We start from the raw sequence: 17,556 nt of genomic DNA, 5'->3' as shown, positions 1-17,556 counted from the left end.
TCTCGGGGGGCGGCCATTTTGCCACTTGTCTACCAAATATGACACCACAGTTGCTCAAGGCTCAGATAATGACCAATCATAGCTCAGCTTTTTTCTGGGTTTACGACATTCACATGATGAACCGTGCTTGGTCATTTCCGTGAGTGACTGTGATGTCATTTTCAGTCGACAACAAGTGTAAAAAATGGCCGCCGCCTGAGACTGATAAAAACAGGTGGATTTTTCAGCTTAATTCGTATTCCACAAACACAATATAATCAGAATACCACTATTAGGGCTGCATAGAAAATATTATTGTAAACTAATTTTTTTATTTAACTCTATTTTAATCGGAGGCACGGTAGCCGAGTGGTTAGCACGTCCGCTTCCCAGTTCTGAGGTCTCCGGTTCGAGTCCAGGCTCGGACCTTCCTGGCTGGAGTTTGCATGTTCTCCCCGTGCCCGCGTGGGTCTTCTCCGGGCACTCCGGTCTCCTCCCACATTCCAAAGACATGCATGGCATGTTAATTGGGCGCTCCGAGTTGTCCCTAGGTGTGCTTGTGAGTGTGGATGGTTGTTCGTCTCTGTGTGCCCTGCGATTGGTTGGCAACCAGTCCAGGGTGTCCCCCGCCTACTGCCCAGAGCCAGCTGAGATAGGCGCCAGCAGCCCCCGCGACCCTTGTGAGGAATAAGCGGTCAAGAAAATGGATGGATGGATGGATCTATTTTAATCCTAATTACGACCAGCACCAAATTGGACACTGTTTCGGATCCCATACATGCAATACAAACATGTTATTGTTTGTTAATATTCATCCATTGTACACAAGTAAAATGAGGAAATGGTGTACTTTACTGTTCTAATAAACACAGAAATGGCAAATAAAAAGACATGCATGTGAAAGTAATATCATCCATCCCAACATGTATTTTCAGTGTTGAAAATGGAGAAAAAGCAGAGAAGGAATCTGAGAGTCACGCAAAAGTGGATGATGTTGAACCAAAGAAATCTGCAGTAAAAAAAGAAAAGAAGCCCAAGAAGGGAGGGGGATTCCAAATCTGGACCGAGCTGGAAACACAGAGAAATAAATTCATGGTGAATATAATTTTTTTCTCTCACATCATTGCTATTACTCCCATTTTACATGTCTATGTTATTTCATTATAATGATTACAATAGATCTTTTTTCCTGCATATTGATTTTTCGAAAAAAGTTGAACGGCTAATAAGTATTTTCTGTTATAGAACTACCTTTCCAGAAACTTTTACAACCTGCGATTTCTGGCTCTGTTCCTCGCTTTTGCATTGAACTTCATTCTGCTCTTCTACAAGGTGAGATTCAAATCTTAATGTTGTGAAATTTCTAAGACAACTACACAACGTAATAATAAATATCCTTCTTTTGGATGTTATGTGGTGTGTAAATATAATAATAATGCTTCACTTTGTCTGTTTGTTGAAGGTGTCTGACAGCCCACCCGAGGGCGAAGACATGGAAGGATCCGGGCTGGCGGAGGGCAGCGGGTTCTTCGAAGGCTCCGGTCTCTTTGAGGGTTCAGGAGATGAGGGCGCCGGTTCGGGAATGAGCGACGGGGATGAGGACGAAGAAGATGTGCCGCTGTATTACTATTTAGAGGAGAGCACCGGCTACATGCAGCCCACGCTGTCCTTCCTCGCCATTCTGCACACCGTCATCTCCTTCATCTGCATCATCGGCTACAACTGCCTCAAAGTAAGCGCAGCTTGTTGTTTTCAAAAGGATGCCTTGGAAATGTTCCCTAACGGAATATTTGCTTTTCAATATCAGATTCCACTGGTGATCTTCAAACGGGAGAAAGAACTTGCGAGAAAACTGGAGTTTGACGGCCTCTATATTACAGAGCAGCCGGAGGATGAAGACATCAAGGGCCAGTGGGATCGACTGGTGCTGAATACGCCGTATGTTGAAAAACGCTGCAAACACATTCATTAAATCATATCTCAAATGGAGTCATTCAATCATCTTTCCTGTTCCTCTTACAGCTCTTTCCCAAACAACTACTGGGATAAGTTTGTCAAACGAAAGGTGAGTTTCTTTGCTTTGCTGTTAAAATGCAATTCTGAACCTGTTGCTTGAGTCGGATATCTGTATCCAGGTTTTGGATAAATACGGAGACATTTATGGGCGGGAACGAATCGCTGAACTTCTTGGCGTCGACTTGCCGTCCTTGGATGTGAGTCAGCAGCGCGAAAAGAAACAAGAGGAATCAGACAACTCGACATTTTCATGGTGGGCAAATAAGATAAATAAAGTACTTCAGAGTAATAAGAGATGGTGTAAATGTGTGTTTGTATTCCAGGGTTACTGCTATCGACATCAAGTACCAGATCTGGAAGTTTGGTGTCGTGTTCACAGACGGTGTAAGCACTGAAATGCCCCAGTTTAATTTCATTTATGTAACCCGAAGCTCATTTATTCATTTGATTGTCTTTCAGACCTTCCTTTACTTGTGCTGGTACTTGATTATGTCCCTGCTTGGCCACTACAACAACTTCTTCTTTGCTTGCCATCTGCTGGACATCGCCATGGGCGTCAAGACCCTGCGCACCATTCTTTCCTCCGTGACACATAACGGAAAACAGGCACAAAAAAAAAAAAAAACATACAGAACTGAACCCATTGACAGTATTATGGCGCTTACTGGGCTCTTTATGTCCTTTCTAGCTAATGATGACAGTGGGCCTGCTGGCGGTGGTGGTGTACCTGTACACGGTGGTGGCCTTCAACTTCTTCCGCAAGTTTTACAACAAGAGCGAAGACGAGGATGAACCCGATATGAAATGTGACGACATGATGACCGTGAGTCTTCGAGCTGCGACAAACCTCCACGTACAGTACTCGCATCTGATCCCAAGGCACGTGTATTTTATTTTTCTACAGTGCTACCTGTTCCACATGTATGTTGGCGTGCGTGCCGGCGGAGGCATCGGAGACGAAATTGAGGATCCCGCCGGAGACGAATATGAGTTATACCGAGTGGTCTTTGACATAACTTTCTTCTTCTTTGTCATCGTCATCCTGCTGGCTATCATCCAGGGTAAATGAAAGCGCCGCTTAACTCACCAGACAACACATTATCAATCAAAATTGAGCTTTTTTACATGTTATGACAAATATTGTGTGCGCATATGCTGCAGGTTTGATCATCGATGCTTTTGGAGAGCTCAGAGATCAACAAGAGCAAGTTAAAGAAGACATGGAAGTATGTTCATAAACTCTTCTGATTTGGCAACTAATATCAATACAATCTGACTTAACTATTTTGAATTGTTTTTTATCTAAAGACTAAATGCTTCATATGCGGCATTGGGAGTGATTACTTTGATACAACACCACATGGATTTGAGACTCACACACTAGATGAGCACAACCTGGCCAATTACATGTGAGTGTATGAAGTTTGTGAGATCATGTTTACACGAAAGCTGAAGAAACATTCAAATGTGTTTGGATCCCTTTCAGGTTCTTCTTAATGTATCTTATCAATAAAGATGAGACCGAGCACACCGGTCAGGTGAGCACTGTTCCTTTTACTAATTGAAATTTTGGCGACAAGGATCAAGTTTTCTTTATAATTCTAATCCTCCTCGCCTCCTCTTTATTTGATATAGGAGTCATATGTGTGGAAAATGTACCAAGAGCGTTGCTGGGACTTCTTCCCTGCTGGGGACTGTTTCCGAAAGCAATATGAAGATCAGCTGTCTTAGTCATGAAGTACAATGCTTTACATAACTGTATTGAATTCACTTGAAGAAGAAGAAAAAAAAAAAGAAAAAAAAACTCCTGTTTTACTGAATCATTCTTTGGGGGGAGCTTTGCTTTGTTTTTTTTTGTTGTTTTTTTCCTGTTTTTCTGAAAAAAACATTTTTTTCTGCTTTACTGAATATTTTTTTTTCTGTCATAAGAAAACAATATTCCAAAAACCGGGGGGATATTCAAAGAAACAGGAGGAAACATTTAATTAATTTATTTATTTATTTTAACCTTTTAAATCCAAGTGACTTGTTACAGACTTTCTAATGGCGGAATTGTTTTCCTGTATGTTTTTTTTTTTTTTTTATTATTTACTTCTTTTTTCCCCTCAATGTTTTCTGGATATTTTTTTCTGTTTTTGTGAGTAAATTTTCCTCCTGTTTTTTCTGAATAAACCAACCCTGTTTTTCCGGATTTTTTTTTTTTTTTACAGAAAAAAAAAGCATTAAAACAGGAAAAAATATTCAGCGAAATAGGAAAAAATATTCAGCGAAACAGAAAAAAAAATACACACACACACAAAAAAAAGCAAAGCTCCCCCCAAAAAAAATAATTAGTCAGAGAAATGAGAGTTGTTTTGTTTTGGGGTTTTTCCCCAAGTGAATGCAATACGCTTCCGTAAGACTCCGTAATGATTTTTTGTGTTTGTTTTTTTGTTCATCTAAATTATGCATCACAGAAGATGTGTGTACTTCAGACTATCATTATTACAGAAAGTATTATTTATTCCAAATAAGTCATGTTCAGATATTATTTATTGGTTTGAATATATGTGTGTGTTTTCTATGTAGATGTAGAATATTTCTCATCAATGAATTGTTGTGATCATCTTTGCTTTTGTGCAGTAGTACAGTAATCAGTAAGAGAAAAATAAAAACAGCACTTTTTCATGTAGATGTTTTCATCGTGATTGTGCTGCCGATGCCTCAGCAGGTTATTCGCTGCCTGGCGGCTTTGGAGGAGAAACGAGCTGAAGAGGGTTTAGAGGTTTTAGCCTCTTTAGCCCAAAACAGAACTGTAATTACATAATCACAACACTGTACAGACGCACGCTCACCGGCTCTGTCGTTAGCTCCAACGGCAATACAAGATGCTCAGTTTGAGGTGTGATGCTGGACTTGAGAGGTGTACAATAGTTTGTCGATAAAGTGTCTGATAGGTTTGAGGTCAGGGCTCTGGTTCTCGCACAACAAGTTCATCCACGCAAACGTTTAAGGAGCTTGCTGTTCGCACTAAACCACGCTTGAAAAGAGTGTCTTTTCACTTGAACCATAAATGATCCACATACGTTGCTTGCGTTGGCTCTTATTCGATATGTTGAGGTGATATCATGAAATGAGAGGCAAGGCAACGTCCCTGCGCAATCTGACCGTCTGTGCGTGCCGTTACAACCTCTTCTGATGCGAAAGCGCCGCAACGTCCCAGCTGAATGAGGATTAAGGCATTAAAACTCACATTGAGCCTCATGTGCTTTCCGCCCATCCTGTTTGCTTGCCGCATTTTGAGTCAGTCAGTCGCGCTCGGCTGCTCTCAACATGAACATCTCCGGGATCCATCAAGGAACACTCAGGATGTATGGTGAGTCCAAGTATTGATTTGTACATTTTGGGGATTTTTTTTGTGTGATTACTTTGCAGATTCTTGATCAGTTTATATTTACATTTTTTTTTTTTATTATTCCTCATCAACAACAAAAGTTGTTGCTTCATTTTCACACATAGATTTGCAAATTGAGATCACAATTGTGTCTTAGTACCTTGATAGATGATTATGGAAATGTGCATTTTAATCATGTGCTTTTTAATAATTCTGCTATTTCATTAAGCTTTCGCCAATATGTTTTTTCCTGTATCCAGATGTGAGGGTGTGATTTTGATAGATGCACGCGCTTATTTTTATGGTCTGATTGGTACGGTGCGCTGATCCGCCAAACATCTGCCTCTAATCTGTTGACAGTGAGTTCATGCTGTAATCCAGCAGCTCCTCATGCTGCCATCATCATTGCCAGCGTTTCCCAAGATTTATATATATCTCGTACAATGCAAAATACAATGCCGACTCAGTGGGAAATTAAACAGCTATTTAAAAAAAAAAAGTGTACACACAGCTTATCTTATTTTACGCCACCTAGTGGAAGAGAATTCAGTAATTTCTCTGGCATAGAATGATGAACAATATATGAATTGTAGTAAATAGCCTAAATAACTTTCTGAGCAATTAAGTTTAATTGAATCACAATGTCACACTAATGTGTTAAATTTTATTCACCTCTCCTGTTAAGGTGGATTTCTTTTCAAACAATGGAAGAAGCGCTTCCTGCTCCTGACAGCCGAAGGCAGCCTGCTCGTGTGTCACCATGCTTCGGCTCCACCTGACCAGCTGGTCCTTTTGCAAAGCAGCTGTGAGGCCATCGTGGAGGGCAAGGAGATCCTCGACCTGCCGAAGCTGCCCGCCGGAGGGAGCCGAGATTGCTGCTTCGCTCTCATCTTGACCCAGAATAAATACCTGCTCCTTCTTACCGACACCCCTGCTGACTGCAGGTCTGATGGAAACCCTTCACAGCTACCCTTAATACTGCTGTTAGGCAGCTGTACTATAGTGTAAATGCTAAGACACAAGTATTGGGAAAGTTGTGTTTGGGTTATTATGTCCTCTCTATTATTATCCTCTTACTGTTAAAATGTTCTATTCCCAAGCACTGCTGTGAAAACCAAGAACAACAACAAAGCCTAAATCCGCATTAATGAATAATTAGTTATTCTGCCTTAAAAATCCTTGAAATATGTTAATGTATGAATGCATGGACAAGCATCCACATATTGAAAATAGCATTATTTTACATTGACATATTTTTAGAATATTGAGAAGAGCATTTACATGCATGCTATTGCTAGCCTAAAAGGTCAACAATTGCTGTTTTGTGTCAGAAACACATTGCAATTAATTCTTGGTTGTTTAAAATTGTTTATAAATCCCCAAAACGTTTTAAAATGCATAATCATTCACAATAATTAGGATGATAAAATCTCTTTTTGATCATGTGTAGGCCAAAACAAAACGACAGGAAATCACGAATTGGGCTCTACCACTCACAGCCACTAGAGGGCATATTTTCATTGTACAGTACATACTGTCCTACCAATTTTGACATCACCATGACTTCTTGTTTCTTTGAGATATAAGACAAAAGTCACTTTTTTTTGTTTTGCAGTCAATGGCTGAATGTACTGAAAAAGGTGAAACAGGTGAGTCAAAGCTTTACAATGACAGTGGATGACCATAAATAGTAAAGCAGCAAAGATATTCAATAGTCAAGTCACTTTTATTTATACAGTTTGCAACAGAAGTTATCTCAAGGCACTTTACACATTGAAAAGGTCAAGAATGACATTATGGGCTCAACAACAATCATATCAGCAGTAATAGATACAGATTTGTATTAATTTAATATAAATGCACAGAACTAGATTGCTCATGTTTACGTGCAAGTAGCATGGCTACACATTCAAACCTTTTATTTCCTTTCCCACAGAGCGTCTCGTCACCTCTCGGTCTTTGCAAGCGACATCAGGTACCGCCGCTCAGCATCGCTCTAAAAGACCTGATGCCGGACCAGATCCAAGACAAGGATCCACCGATTTTGCCAGTCAACAATGGAGAGGCTCCTTCACCGGGGCCTCTGACCGGCTCCCCAAAGGATAAAGGTCATGAAGTAGAATCTATTTTTTTGCATTTGATTAACAGTTGACAGTATAAAATATAAACATTGTGCCACGTGTCAAACAGGCAGGAGCTCTCCACGTACCAAATATTACAAAGGAGGGGCCCACTCAGCAGGCTGCCTGCGTCACGGCACCATCAACAACGCCCAGGCAGTGCGGGCCGTGTACCTGCTGATGGGCGGGGCGGCTGCTTCCTCCGCTATGGGCTACTTGGGCGCGTGCTCGCCCTCCAGCCTGGACGCCAAAGCAGCCGACCTGCCCCTCAACGCAGACTTCTCCGATATCGGGGGGCCGGCGGGGGTGTACCACACAGACAGCCCCGCCATCACCTCCCCTCACTTCAACAGCTTTGACTTTGAAATGGCAGACGCAGACTTTAATGCTTTTGATTGTGGCGGGTTTACTTTTTGATATGATGCTGCTTGCTCAAAACGGTTTGCCATTTTCCTGTCACCATGACAACCAGTACAACTAATGGGCTTGTTCAGAGCCTTTTTTTTTTTTTTTTTTTTTTTTTTTTTTTGTTTTTTTTTTTTTTTTTTTTTTAAATATCATCAGCACTGTCAGTGATTGTGAACAGTATTAAAATTATTTGGAACTGCCATTTTCTTCCAACTCTTGTAAAGTACATCCCATGCTCACGGATTGCTATTAGTGAATTGCCCTGAAAACCTTACCATCATCTATTGTTTGTCCAAATGTGTACTCACGTCATTTGTACATTAAGTTCAAACAAATCATGTTTTATATATCTGTACAAATTTGAAATGGAATAAAACCGATTAAATGGAAACAAAAGGCCAAGAGCTATGTTCTTAACGTGTCCTTTACAAAAGCACTATTCTATTGTTGGGCTGTCAGAGAAGTTTTAATTTGACAGTATCTTTATTTTTGTTGTTGTAACAGACAGTAGCAATCTAAACTGAGCATTATTATTTATGATGGTAAACTATTTTTATTTTTTGATAACAGTTTTTTTCCTCATAACACTGAACAGGTGTATGTACCTAATGTTTTGTCTGTGAAATGTGACATCCCATGATCCCAAATATAGTCTTGACCTTTAATGATGAAGTACTGCACATGCAGAGGGTCCAACAAACTTAACTTACTTCCTAAAAATACTAACTGTAATTTTGATTGTTTTATATTCATGGCCTTGAGGTGTTTTGTTTGTAAATATTTACTCTAATGGCAACCGGTTAGATTAGATTAGCGCTAGACTGCACATTGCTGCTTAAGTACACAAAAACAGAACTCCGTTGCAAACGGAGAAATGGACCAAATTTTGGCACACCGTGGTAGGTTTCGGCCCTATGTCAACATTTTGTACAATATGTACCAACACTCCTTAAAATAGGTGAGGAAACTGTTACTGGATGTAAAATAATCATACTGTTATTGTTATTATTATTATTATTATTATTATTTACTTATTTATTTATTTATTTGTCTCAAGGTACTTTATAAGGTTAATTTAATCGTTTACTAAATGACTCCCATAAAGCGACGAATGTTCTGTTTACAAACGAAGAGCTTTTGATCGCCTCGGGGAGGAAGAGAACTCTCTTGCGTCATGCCAGCACTCTTTATTTATTTATTTATTTATTTATTCCATCCATCCATTTTCTTGACCGCTTATTCCTCACAAGGGTTTATTTATTTATTTATTTATTTTGTCTAAAGGTACTTTATACGGTGATTTTAATCGTTTACTAAATGACTCCCATAAAGCGAGGAATGTTCTGTTTAGAAACGAAGAGCTTTTGATCGCCTCAGGGAGGAGGCGAACTCTCTTGCGTCATGCCAGCACTCTTTGCTCTCGGCGCATTGAAGCTGCACTCGGCTGCGTTCGTCTGGCCGATGTTGCAGAGCAGGGCCCTCCCCTCTCCTCCTCTCCGGCTTTAAACGCACACACACCGCGCCTGACTTTGCCAGGAATGGATAACGGCTGCCTCCAAACATGGCACTGCGACACTATACTCTCGACTTCAGCCTCTCGACGGCAGGTAAGAGAGCCCCGGCAACCGCACTTTGGTGGCGGTGGGCTGCATGCTAAGCTAGCTGGCTAGCTTCCAGTTAACGTTAACCTGCTACCATGTCATTGCCCTTCAAAATGTTATATCGATTTTGAATGAAACGCCGTCGACAAAATGCACGTGGACGTGACATTTAGGTGGCAAACGCTCGGTGTTGAATGGGAATACATGGGAGAAGACTTTAAAAGTCGCATTTTAAATTTATGCGTCATTTTTGGGGGGGTCACGTTTGTTAAACGCTATCCATGGAATATTTTATCATTCTGTCATTGGCGGCGATGGCAGCGCCATCTTGTGGACATGTGGAAAATAACGCAGCGGCATCGGAAATGAAGGAAAATTGGTCATTGTTAATTTTAATGTGTAAGGAAAAAACTGCTTCTGAGTAGCTTCAATGTTTAACGCGGTTACGGTTGCAATATTACGATTATATTGACCCAATTTATCACATTTACCTGTATTTCTGACCATTTATTCTATTTGGAGTAACACCTTGAGATATGATACCTCGTTTTAACAGCATAATTAATAGTTTTTTGTTTTGTTTTTTAACCTATTGAAAAATATCACTAAAAAATAGCAATGTGCATACTTTAAATGTTTTTTTTTTGTTACTCATTGTTGAACATGTTTCTCCATTTAAAAAAAAAAAATCACTCTATCCTACAACACACTCATATTTTATTTTTTTTTTTAACCCTGTACTCTCTTTCTTGTACCCAGTTGACTCTGCATCAACAGTCCCGGGCCTGCTGTCCATATTCCACGAGCAGGAAATGACAGAGACCGTACACGACACAGACGGGCGCGGGTACCTCGCCACCTTTGTCGGAAAGAACGGCAGGTCAATATTCCAGAAAAAAAAAATATGAACTGTTTATCGACTAAAACGAAAAAGTGGAATAACCGTATTAATCTGTGTGGATGTGGAGCATCCATTTAGCAAAGAAAATGTTATTTTATTGATTTTTCTGTCCATTTATTTTCACCTCTTTACTCCACAGGCTTGTTATTCTGCGGGTGCACGCCCATGGCTTGCTCACTATTGACCTGCAATGTTATGAAGGGGATAACATTGCTCAACTAGACAATGTAGGTGCCTTGAACATTTGTCACATTTTCATTATTCAGCCACAAGTGCCCCACTCACTTTTAATTCATTTTTCGTCAGCTTTTAAATACACTGGAGAAGAAACTAAAGGTTCTCTTGAATGGCAAGATAACCCGTGTTAAAAGGTAAGCCGCTTGACTCAAATTTGCCACGTCACCTCGAGTCGGCGTGCGGCGCACTTGACGATTCCGCGTTGCCGTTTACCAGGCTCCCGCCTCTCGTCCGAGGAGCCAAAGTGGACCGCTACTGGCCCACCACCGACGGAAGGCTGACCGAGTACGACATAGATCGCGTGTTGTACGACGAGGACTCTGTATACCAAAACATCAAAATTTTGCACTCGCAGCAGTTTGGGAACATGCTGGTCCTCAATGGAGATGTCAGTAAGTATGTTTAATCAGTCAGTCCCATGACGGAACGAAATGCCACGCGCGTGCAAACGCGTAGTTTAAATAACGACTTAACCGCGCAGACCTGGCGGAGAGCGACCTGCCCTACACGGAAGCGATCATGGGCAGCGGACAGGAGGACTACACCGGCAAGGAGGTGCTGATTTTAGGAGGAGGCGACGGAGGCATCCTGGCTCAGGCTGTCAAACAAAAGCCAAAGATGATCACCATGGTGGAGATATCCAATCAAATGAATTGGAAACGCTCACTGAACTCAACACATCGTAATCATTCATGTTGGTTATTATGTTTGGACTGTTTTGTTTTTGTTCCTTGACAAACTTGAATACATTGATCAGAAGGTGATTGACGGGTGCAAAAAGTACATGAGGAAGACGTGTGGCAATGTGCTGGACAACCTGAAGGGAGACTGTTACCAGGTGAGTACTGAAAAAGACTTTTTAAATAAATAAATAAATAAATAGAATATGTCATTCAACACTGTTTATTGAACAAATGTCGTCACAGCGCTTGTGTGTATTTTGACTGCTGATCTTATTAGTAGTGTCAATATTTGCATCAAGCTAAGTTTGTGTTGACAGATTCTGGTGGAGGATTGCGTGCCAGTGCTCAAGAAGTACGTCCTGGAGGGGAAAACGTTCGATTACATCATTAACGATCTCACCGCGGTCCCAATATCCACAGAACCAGAAGAAGGTTTGCCAGTTTCCATCATAAATAAATATTGAGCGTTCATCCCACGTGAAAAGTGACGTTATTGTTGCAGACTCAACATGGGATTTCCTTCGTCTCATTTTGGATCTGTCGATAAAAATCCTGCATCCGAAGGGGAAGTATTTCACCCAGGTGAGCATTGCATTGCATTTATTGTTATTATTGAATTGCAGCTGACGCAAATGCTTGGATAAATAGAGCAATAGATGAGACGCAGAGCCTTAAAAAGTGACACGTTTGGTTTTTCCACAGTAAATACTTTAATTAGCCTTAAAATGATGGGTAAATCCGCTGTTAAAAGGAAAGCTATCTTTGTAAAGTATTTGCAATTAATGTTTTCCATCTTTGCGCAACCAAGATTGGAATAAGTGGAAACCGACATCAGTCAGCTCAACTGTGCTCGAGGGCACTCTACACAAAATGTTATTGTTATCTGAATGAATGTTATTCAAGTGGATGAAGAATTGATAGCTTATGGTTGTCTGCTATATTATTCAAAGACAACATGACATCACTGCCACAATTATATTTTTTTTCCTTTGTCGGTCATTTCAGTAATATTTTTAAACCAATACACATTAGTGAGTGTCACATAAGAAGCCACATTTCTAGCAAAAAGTGATTATTCTCTTTGAGATGGCACAGGTACAAAGTACAGTAATTGCCATGATGTGGCGTCTCTGCGTCGTCAGGGCAACAGTGCAAATCTGTCGGAGGCGCTGAGTCTGTATGAGGAGCAGCTGGGAAGACTTTCCTGTCCGGTGGACTTTTCCAAAAAAGTGGTTTGCGTGCCCTCCTACATGGAACTGTATCCTTTTCACAGCAGTGACAAGCCTTTCATTTATTAGATTTCTGCACTATAGCTATGATAGTGTGGGCAACACAAATACAGAAAATCATCAAGTCATTGTTGCTGCCCTAAAAATGTCTTTCGTTGCCTGCATTAAAAAAAAAAATCATAAATATACACTGTTATGATCCCAAAATTAATAAATAATATGTATGTTATATTTGACTGTTTAGGTAACAATTAACTTGAATGTATAAAAAAAAAAGAAGTAGTAATAAGGGTTGTATGCACTTTCCTTAATTGTGCACATCAGCTGGGTTTTCTACACCGTGTGGAAGAAGTGACAACTTTTTTTTTTTTCTTTTTTTTTCTTGCCACCCTCCAGCTGCTGGAACGTTTCTTCTTCTGCTGTATCGCTTGCTAGGTGTATTCAGAGTGAGCACGAACACACTCACTGTAAAAGATGTATTATTAGGCAACAGTCATAATGAAAAGGCATCCAAATCTTCAACACGCACACACATCGTGATTGTGCTTAAAGTCGTATTATGGTGCTCAAACACTCCAGTGGTGTGCTGACTCTGAACACATCTGTTGGGGCGTCTTCCCTTTCATTCATCACTTTGACCTTTTAGTTGTGGTTTTAAGTATTGTTTGCTGCAAGTCAACAAGTCCAGTTGTGTGCATCAGTTTGTTTTTGTTTGTTTTTTTACCTCGCTTTTGGAAGGCTCATTAATATTAATAACTAAGTATGCACTCTTCTGAATTTAACTTTAGAGGTTTGAACTGTGAGATGATACACTGCTAATGTTACTGATGGAACAGTTGCTCGTCTGTTTTGCCACCTTCACGAATGAAGGTATCAGCACCTGAATTGTTTCTAAGCTTTTTTTTATTTTTATTTTTTTATTACATCGATTGTCGTTTCTCTTTTTTCCAGGTTTCTTTCTTGGCATTACGCAAAACAATTCCAACGTCTAAAGGGTGAAAACAATCCACCAATTTAAGTCCATCTTTGTGATTATTTTTTTGCCATTTTGTGCGTTTTTTGATTTTTTTTTTTAAACATTGGTTTCTTCTGATATAAAAATGTGTCTGTAACACAGACCAGCCACAACAATGACTATTTACACGAGGAATTAATATCCAGTACAAGATTTCTTCAAAAAGAATTCTAATCATTTTATGTAGCTAAACGACATAACCAAAATATTAGGTTGCAGTGTAATGCTGCCAACACAATAATAATCAAATGCATGTGGTCTTCATGTTGTGGTCAGTTTGTGGATGTCGGATGTATGTGAAGGACGGTGAATGTAGCTTGCGTAGCACGTTTACAAGCGACCTTGTGGGACTTATTGGCATTTATTTATTCCCTCGCTCGCTTCAATAAGATTGTCCCACACCGTTTTATTTTGGGGGGTTTTTCCACACTTTTTTTTTTTTTTTTTTTTCCCATTTGTAACCTTTAGAAATAAAGTGGTTTTGCCTGTTGGACTATTTTTCTCCCAGTACAAATGTTATTATTAGTGAAACAGAATGAAAGAAACCTTTGTATATTTTAAAAAGCATGGGAAGCTTATGTAATACGTCTCAAGGATTTAAAAGTAGCATCTAAGAAAGTTGAAGCAAGCCTGCATTATTCATGCGAATGTGTTTACTGTTTGGCTTTTGCGTGACTTGCTGTTAATTGGTAAGTAAAGAACAGGAAGTCAGTTAAATGCGTGTACTTAGTTCAAATAAGGTTAACCTGTGATGGAAGACTGGGAAAAAGGTAGCAACAAGGATCAGTCACATTGGTTCAAACATTCAATATTCTAACAAGCATGAATGGGGAAAATTGTATTTAAAAAAAAAAACATTAAGCAAGTTTTCAAGGTGCCCTTTGAAATTGGAACAACATTGCTTACTAAGTGTAATGCAAATGTGTGTGATGGTTTCTGTGCTCTCTGCCAAGCTCGTTGAGGATGACGTCCATGCTGGGTTCTTCATCAGCGGTGATGATTCTGTCTTCCAACGGATTTCCTGAAACAAAACAGTACACTAAATAACTAAATTCATCTCTACTAAGCAGAGAAGAGATTTGGTTACTATGGCAACCTTGCTGACCTATGCCTTGAGTCTGCTCCAAGTTGTGACTGAGGAAAGACGATGACGTGTTGGACTGCGATGACTCCGAAGACGGGAAAGAAGTCGATCTGATCACAGAACCTCTCTTCACCGTCTTCTGGGTTGCCGTACGACTCCATTCTGAAAACGAGCCAAACCAGGTCAGATTTTAATTATTTTGATTTTGATTTGATTTTAAAGCAACAGGTATGGACTGAAAATGGGAAACCTGAGTTCTCAGCCAGCCTCATTTTTCCTAAACAGAGGTACGTCTGCCACTGCCTCCTCACCGCGTCCTTCACCGCACAATGGAACACGAATATGAATAAACCTACAACAAGGACGCATGTCAGTGTGGATGCACAGCAGGGTTTCCCCCGTTAATTTAAATTAGGGGTGTCAGGTGATTAAAATTTTTCACTGTAATTAATCCCAACTCAATAGTTAACTGATGATTAATCACAAATTTTATCTGTTCTAAACGTGCAATCAAATGTTTTTTCTAAGTTCATACTCTTAACATAAAAGTGTGTGTGTGTGGGGGGGGGGAAGTTAAACTAATACTGTAGTAATATAGAAAAACTTTTAATCGTTACGGTAATACAATAATAAAAAAAAAATTGAATTAAAATTAAAAAGATGTCCTGGTCTGCAAAAAAACGAGTGTAATATTGATTTGTGTTGAGGTAATTTTTCTGCCACTAGATGGCATAATTGCGTTTGTAAGACTTGACAGCTCAGTGCATTTTTCATTTCATATATTTCTTTTCATATGATCTAATCTTGAACATGAAGTAATGTGACATTCTGCACATTTTTACAATTGTAAAATTCAACATGAGCTCATTCTCCACAAATTATAACATTTTGACATGGACGTACATGCTTTCCATGTAAGGGGCAGTCATAAATCACGTGTAAAAAAAAAAAAAATGGTGGCGTGAAAAAACTTTAAATTAACTCTCAAATTTTGACACCCCTACTTTAAATATTTTTGCAAAATGAAATATCCATCTCTAATCCTAACTCCACTCTTGTTATTGTTTCACTTTGTTAAATGGCAAGTCTCTGTATTGGGGGGTGAAGGTCCATCATCTCACCTTGGAATGCATTACAGATGGCGAAAAGGTACATGAACGGCAGGTTGGCGGGCCCCCAAGCGAAAAAGGCGAAGCCCCAGGTGAGGCCGAGCAGGATGGTTATGCCCACCACGCTGCGCACGTCCTGCCCGGCGGTGCGGTGCAGCGAGTTGTGCGGATTCTGCTGCTTGATCTTCTGCAGCTGGACCAGCACCACCACAAACATGATGAAGTTGAACAGGAAGATGACGCAGAAGTAGGCCACCACCGCCACGTAGAAGGCGATGTCATTTTGCAGCCAGCAACTGCCAGAGACGTTAAGGGATGTTTTGTTTGTTTGTTTTTTTAATTGTGGGATATTACAGACACAGATAAAAATTTAAAAAAAAAACTCACAAGTCGTCACTTGTGCCGTCAGGGAACCTCCCATAAGACACCAGCCCATAATTGTCCTTGTTGACCGCTATGACGATAACGACCACGACGACGGGGGTGCCCCAGCCCGCCAGCGAGAACCAGAGCATGTAGCCTGGCACGTGCGTGTTGAACACCTTGACCAAGGCCAGGTACATGTGGACTCCCTCCAGGCCCATCCAGGTGAAAGCGGCCAGCAGGAAGTAGTGGAGGAACCAGGCGGTGGAGATGCAGAGGCCCACGGCGTGCGGGTACAGAGCCAGCCAAGCGTCCACCAAGAAGACCAGGTTGAGCAGCAGCAGAGCCACGCACAGCTGGATCAGGATTTTGGAGGGAATGTCCTTGCGCAGTTTGCTGAAATGGGTTCAATATACATGCATACATGGTCGGTTTTTTGTTTTTTTTTTGTTTTTTGTTTTTTTCAAACAGCATTACTATTACTATTACTACTATTTAAAAAAGAAAAAAAAAACTCCCTACTGTACATGGTTGTTTTTAAAATAAAAAAACGCCTTAGTATACATGGCCATTTTTTTTAACATACCTTACCATGGTTGTTTAAAATAAAACACCTTACACATGGTCGTTTTAATTTTTTTTTTGTTTTTTTTTGTTAACATACTATACATGGTTGTTTAAAATGAAAACACATTAAACGTTTTTTTTTTGTTTTTTTTAACACGCCTTACTATACATGGTCGTTCTTAAAATAAAGAAGAAAAAACGCCTTAGTATACATAGTCGTTTTTTTGTTTTTTTTTAACTCCTTACTATACATGGTCGTTTCAAATAAACTAAAAAAAAAAGGCTTAGTATACATGGTTGTTTAAATAAAAAATAAATAAATAAAAAAACGCCTTACTATACATGGTCGTTTTTTTTAAAAAAAAACGCGTGACTATACATGGTCGTTTTAAAAAAAAAAAAAAACGCCATACTATACATGGTCGTTTGAAAAAAACAAAAACAAAAAAAAAAACGCCTTACTATACATGGTCGTTTTTTTTTTTAAAAACGCGTGACTATACATAGTCGTTTTTAAAAAAAAAACGCCATACTATACATGGTCGTTTAAAAAAAAAAAAAAAAACACCATACTATACATGGTAGTTCGAAAAAACAAAACAAAACAAAAACGCCTTAGTATACATGGTCATTTAAAAAAAAAAAAAATATGCCATACTATACATGGTCGTTTCAAATAAACTAAAAAAAAAAAAAAGGCTTAGTATACATGGTTGTTTAAATAAAAAATAAATAAATAAAAAAACGCCTTACTATACATGGTCGTTTTTAAAAAAAAAAACGCCTGACTATACATTGTCGGTTTAAAAAAAAACAACAACAAAAAACGCCATGGTCGTTTGACAAAAAAAAAAAACGCCTACATGGTCGT

At 39.6% G+C, this 17,556-nt stretch overlaps 4 protein-coding genes across 7 annotated transcripts in view; 3 read left to right on the top strand and 1 right to left on the bottom strand.

Annotated features, from left to right (window-relative positions):
* Positions 1-4,666, top strand: part of LOC144006017 (ryanodine receptor 1-like) — a 42,266-nt gene extending 37,600 nt beyond the window's left edge. The window contains exons 92-105 of the mRNA XM_077504624.1: positions 915-1,074; positions 1,225-1,311; positions 1,442-1,711; positions 1,787-1,917; positions 2,002-2,044; positions 2,115-2,248; positions 2,319-2,379; positions 2,455-2,601; positions 2,684-2,818; positions 2,900-3,056; positions 3,157-3,221; positions 3,304-3,404; positions 3,482-3,533; positions 3,631-4,666. Coding sequence (XP_077360750.1) covers positions 915-1,074; positions 1,225-1,311; positions 1,442-1,711; positions 1,787-1,917; positions 2,002-2,044; positions 2,115-2,248; positions 2,319-2,379; positions 2,455-2,601; positions 2,684-2,818; positions 2,900-3,056; positions 3,157-3,221; positions 3,304-3,404; positions 3,482-3,533; positions 3,631-3,726 — 1,639 coding nt within the window. The 3' untranslated portion in view covers positions 3,727-4,666. The remainder of the gene's footprint in view (positions 1-914; positions 1,075-1,224; positions 1,312-1,441; positions 1,712-1,786; positions 1,918-2,001; positions 2,045-2,114; positions 2,249-2,318; positions 2,380-2,454; positions 2,602-2,683; positions 2,819-2,899; positions 3,057-3,156; positions 3,222-3,303; positions 3,405-3,481; positions 3,534-3,630) is intronic.
* Positions 4,667-5,178: 512 nt separating this feature from the next.
* LOC144006444 (uncharacterized) lies at positions 5,179-7,983 on the top strand. Its single transcript, XM_077505292.1, has 5 exons — positions 5,179-5,350; positions 6,054-6,312; positions 6,984-7,017; positions 7,305-7,476; positions 7,559-7,983. Exons 1-5 carry the CDS (start codon positions 5,308-5,310, stop codon positions 7,903-7,905), a joined length of 855 nt encoding a protein of 284 aa, XP_077361418.1. The 5' UTR covers positions 5,179-5,307; the 3' UTR covers positions 7,906-7,983.
* A 1,224-nt stretch (positions 7,984-9,207) lies between these two features.
* Positions 9,208-16,679, top strand: sms (spermine synthase). 2 transcript variants are annotated; one of them, XM_077505209.1, is made up of 14 exons: positions 9,208-9,503; positions 10,257-10,377; positions 10,538-10,625; positions 10,705-10,769; positions 10,852-11,027; positions 11,117-11,273; positions 11,386-11,473; positions 11,636-11,750; positions 11,821-11,900; positions 12,461-12,576; positions 12,872-14,555; positions 14,633-14,828; positions 14,932-15,015; positions 15,785-16,679. In XM_077505209.1, the coding sequence occupies exons 1-11, from the start codon at positions 9,458-9,460 to the stop codon at positions 12,900-12,902; spliced, it is 1,083 nt and encodes a 360-aa protein (XP_077361335.1). In that variant the 5' UTR covers positions 9,208-9,457; the 3' UTR covers positions 12,903-14,555; positions 14,633-14,828; positions 14,932-15,015; positions 15,785-16,679. The 2 variants fall into 2 exon arrangements, with proteins under 2 accessions (XP_077361335.1, XP_077361334.1); XM_077505208.1 differs by having other exon boundaries at positions 12,872-14,828.
* Positions 11,523-17,556, bottom strand: part of LOC144006389 (uncharacterized) — a 59,435-nt gene continuing 53,401 nt past the window's right edge. For all 3 annotated transcript variants that reach the window (XM_077505207.1, XM_077505206.1, XM_077505205.1), the window contains 5 exons: positions 16,143-16,514; positions 15,768-16,051; positions 14,897-14,998; positions 14,668-14,808; positions 11,523-14,583 (listed from right to left, as the gene is read on the bottom strand). In XM_077505207.1, the coding sequence (XP_077361333.1) occupies positions 14,468-14,583; positions 14,668-14,808; positions 14,897-14,998; positions 15,768-16,051; positions 16,143-16,514 (1,015 nt within the window). In that variant the 3' untranslated portion in view covers positions 11,523-14,467. The remainder of the gene's footprint in view (positions 14,584-14,667; positions 14,809-14,896; positions 14,999-15,767; positions 16,052-16,142; positions 16,515-17,556) is intronic.

The sequence above is a fragment of the Festucalex cinctus genome, chromosome 18 (assembly GCF_051991245.1).
Source record: "Festucalex cinctus isolate MCC-2025b chromosome 18, RoL_Fcin_1.0, whole genome shotgun sequence".
NCBI lineage: Eukaryota > Metazoa > Chordata > Actinopteri > Syngnathiformes > Syngnathidae > Festucalex > Festucalex cinctus.
The sequence above is the reverse complement of the archived record's forward strand: the minus strand, read 5'-3'. Positions and strand labels throughout refer to the sequence as shown.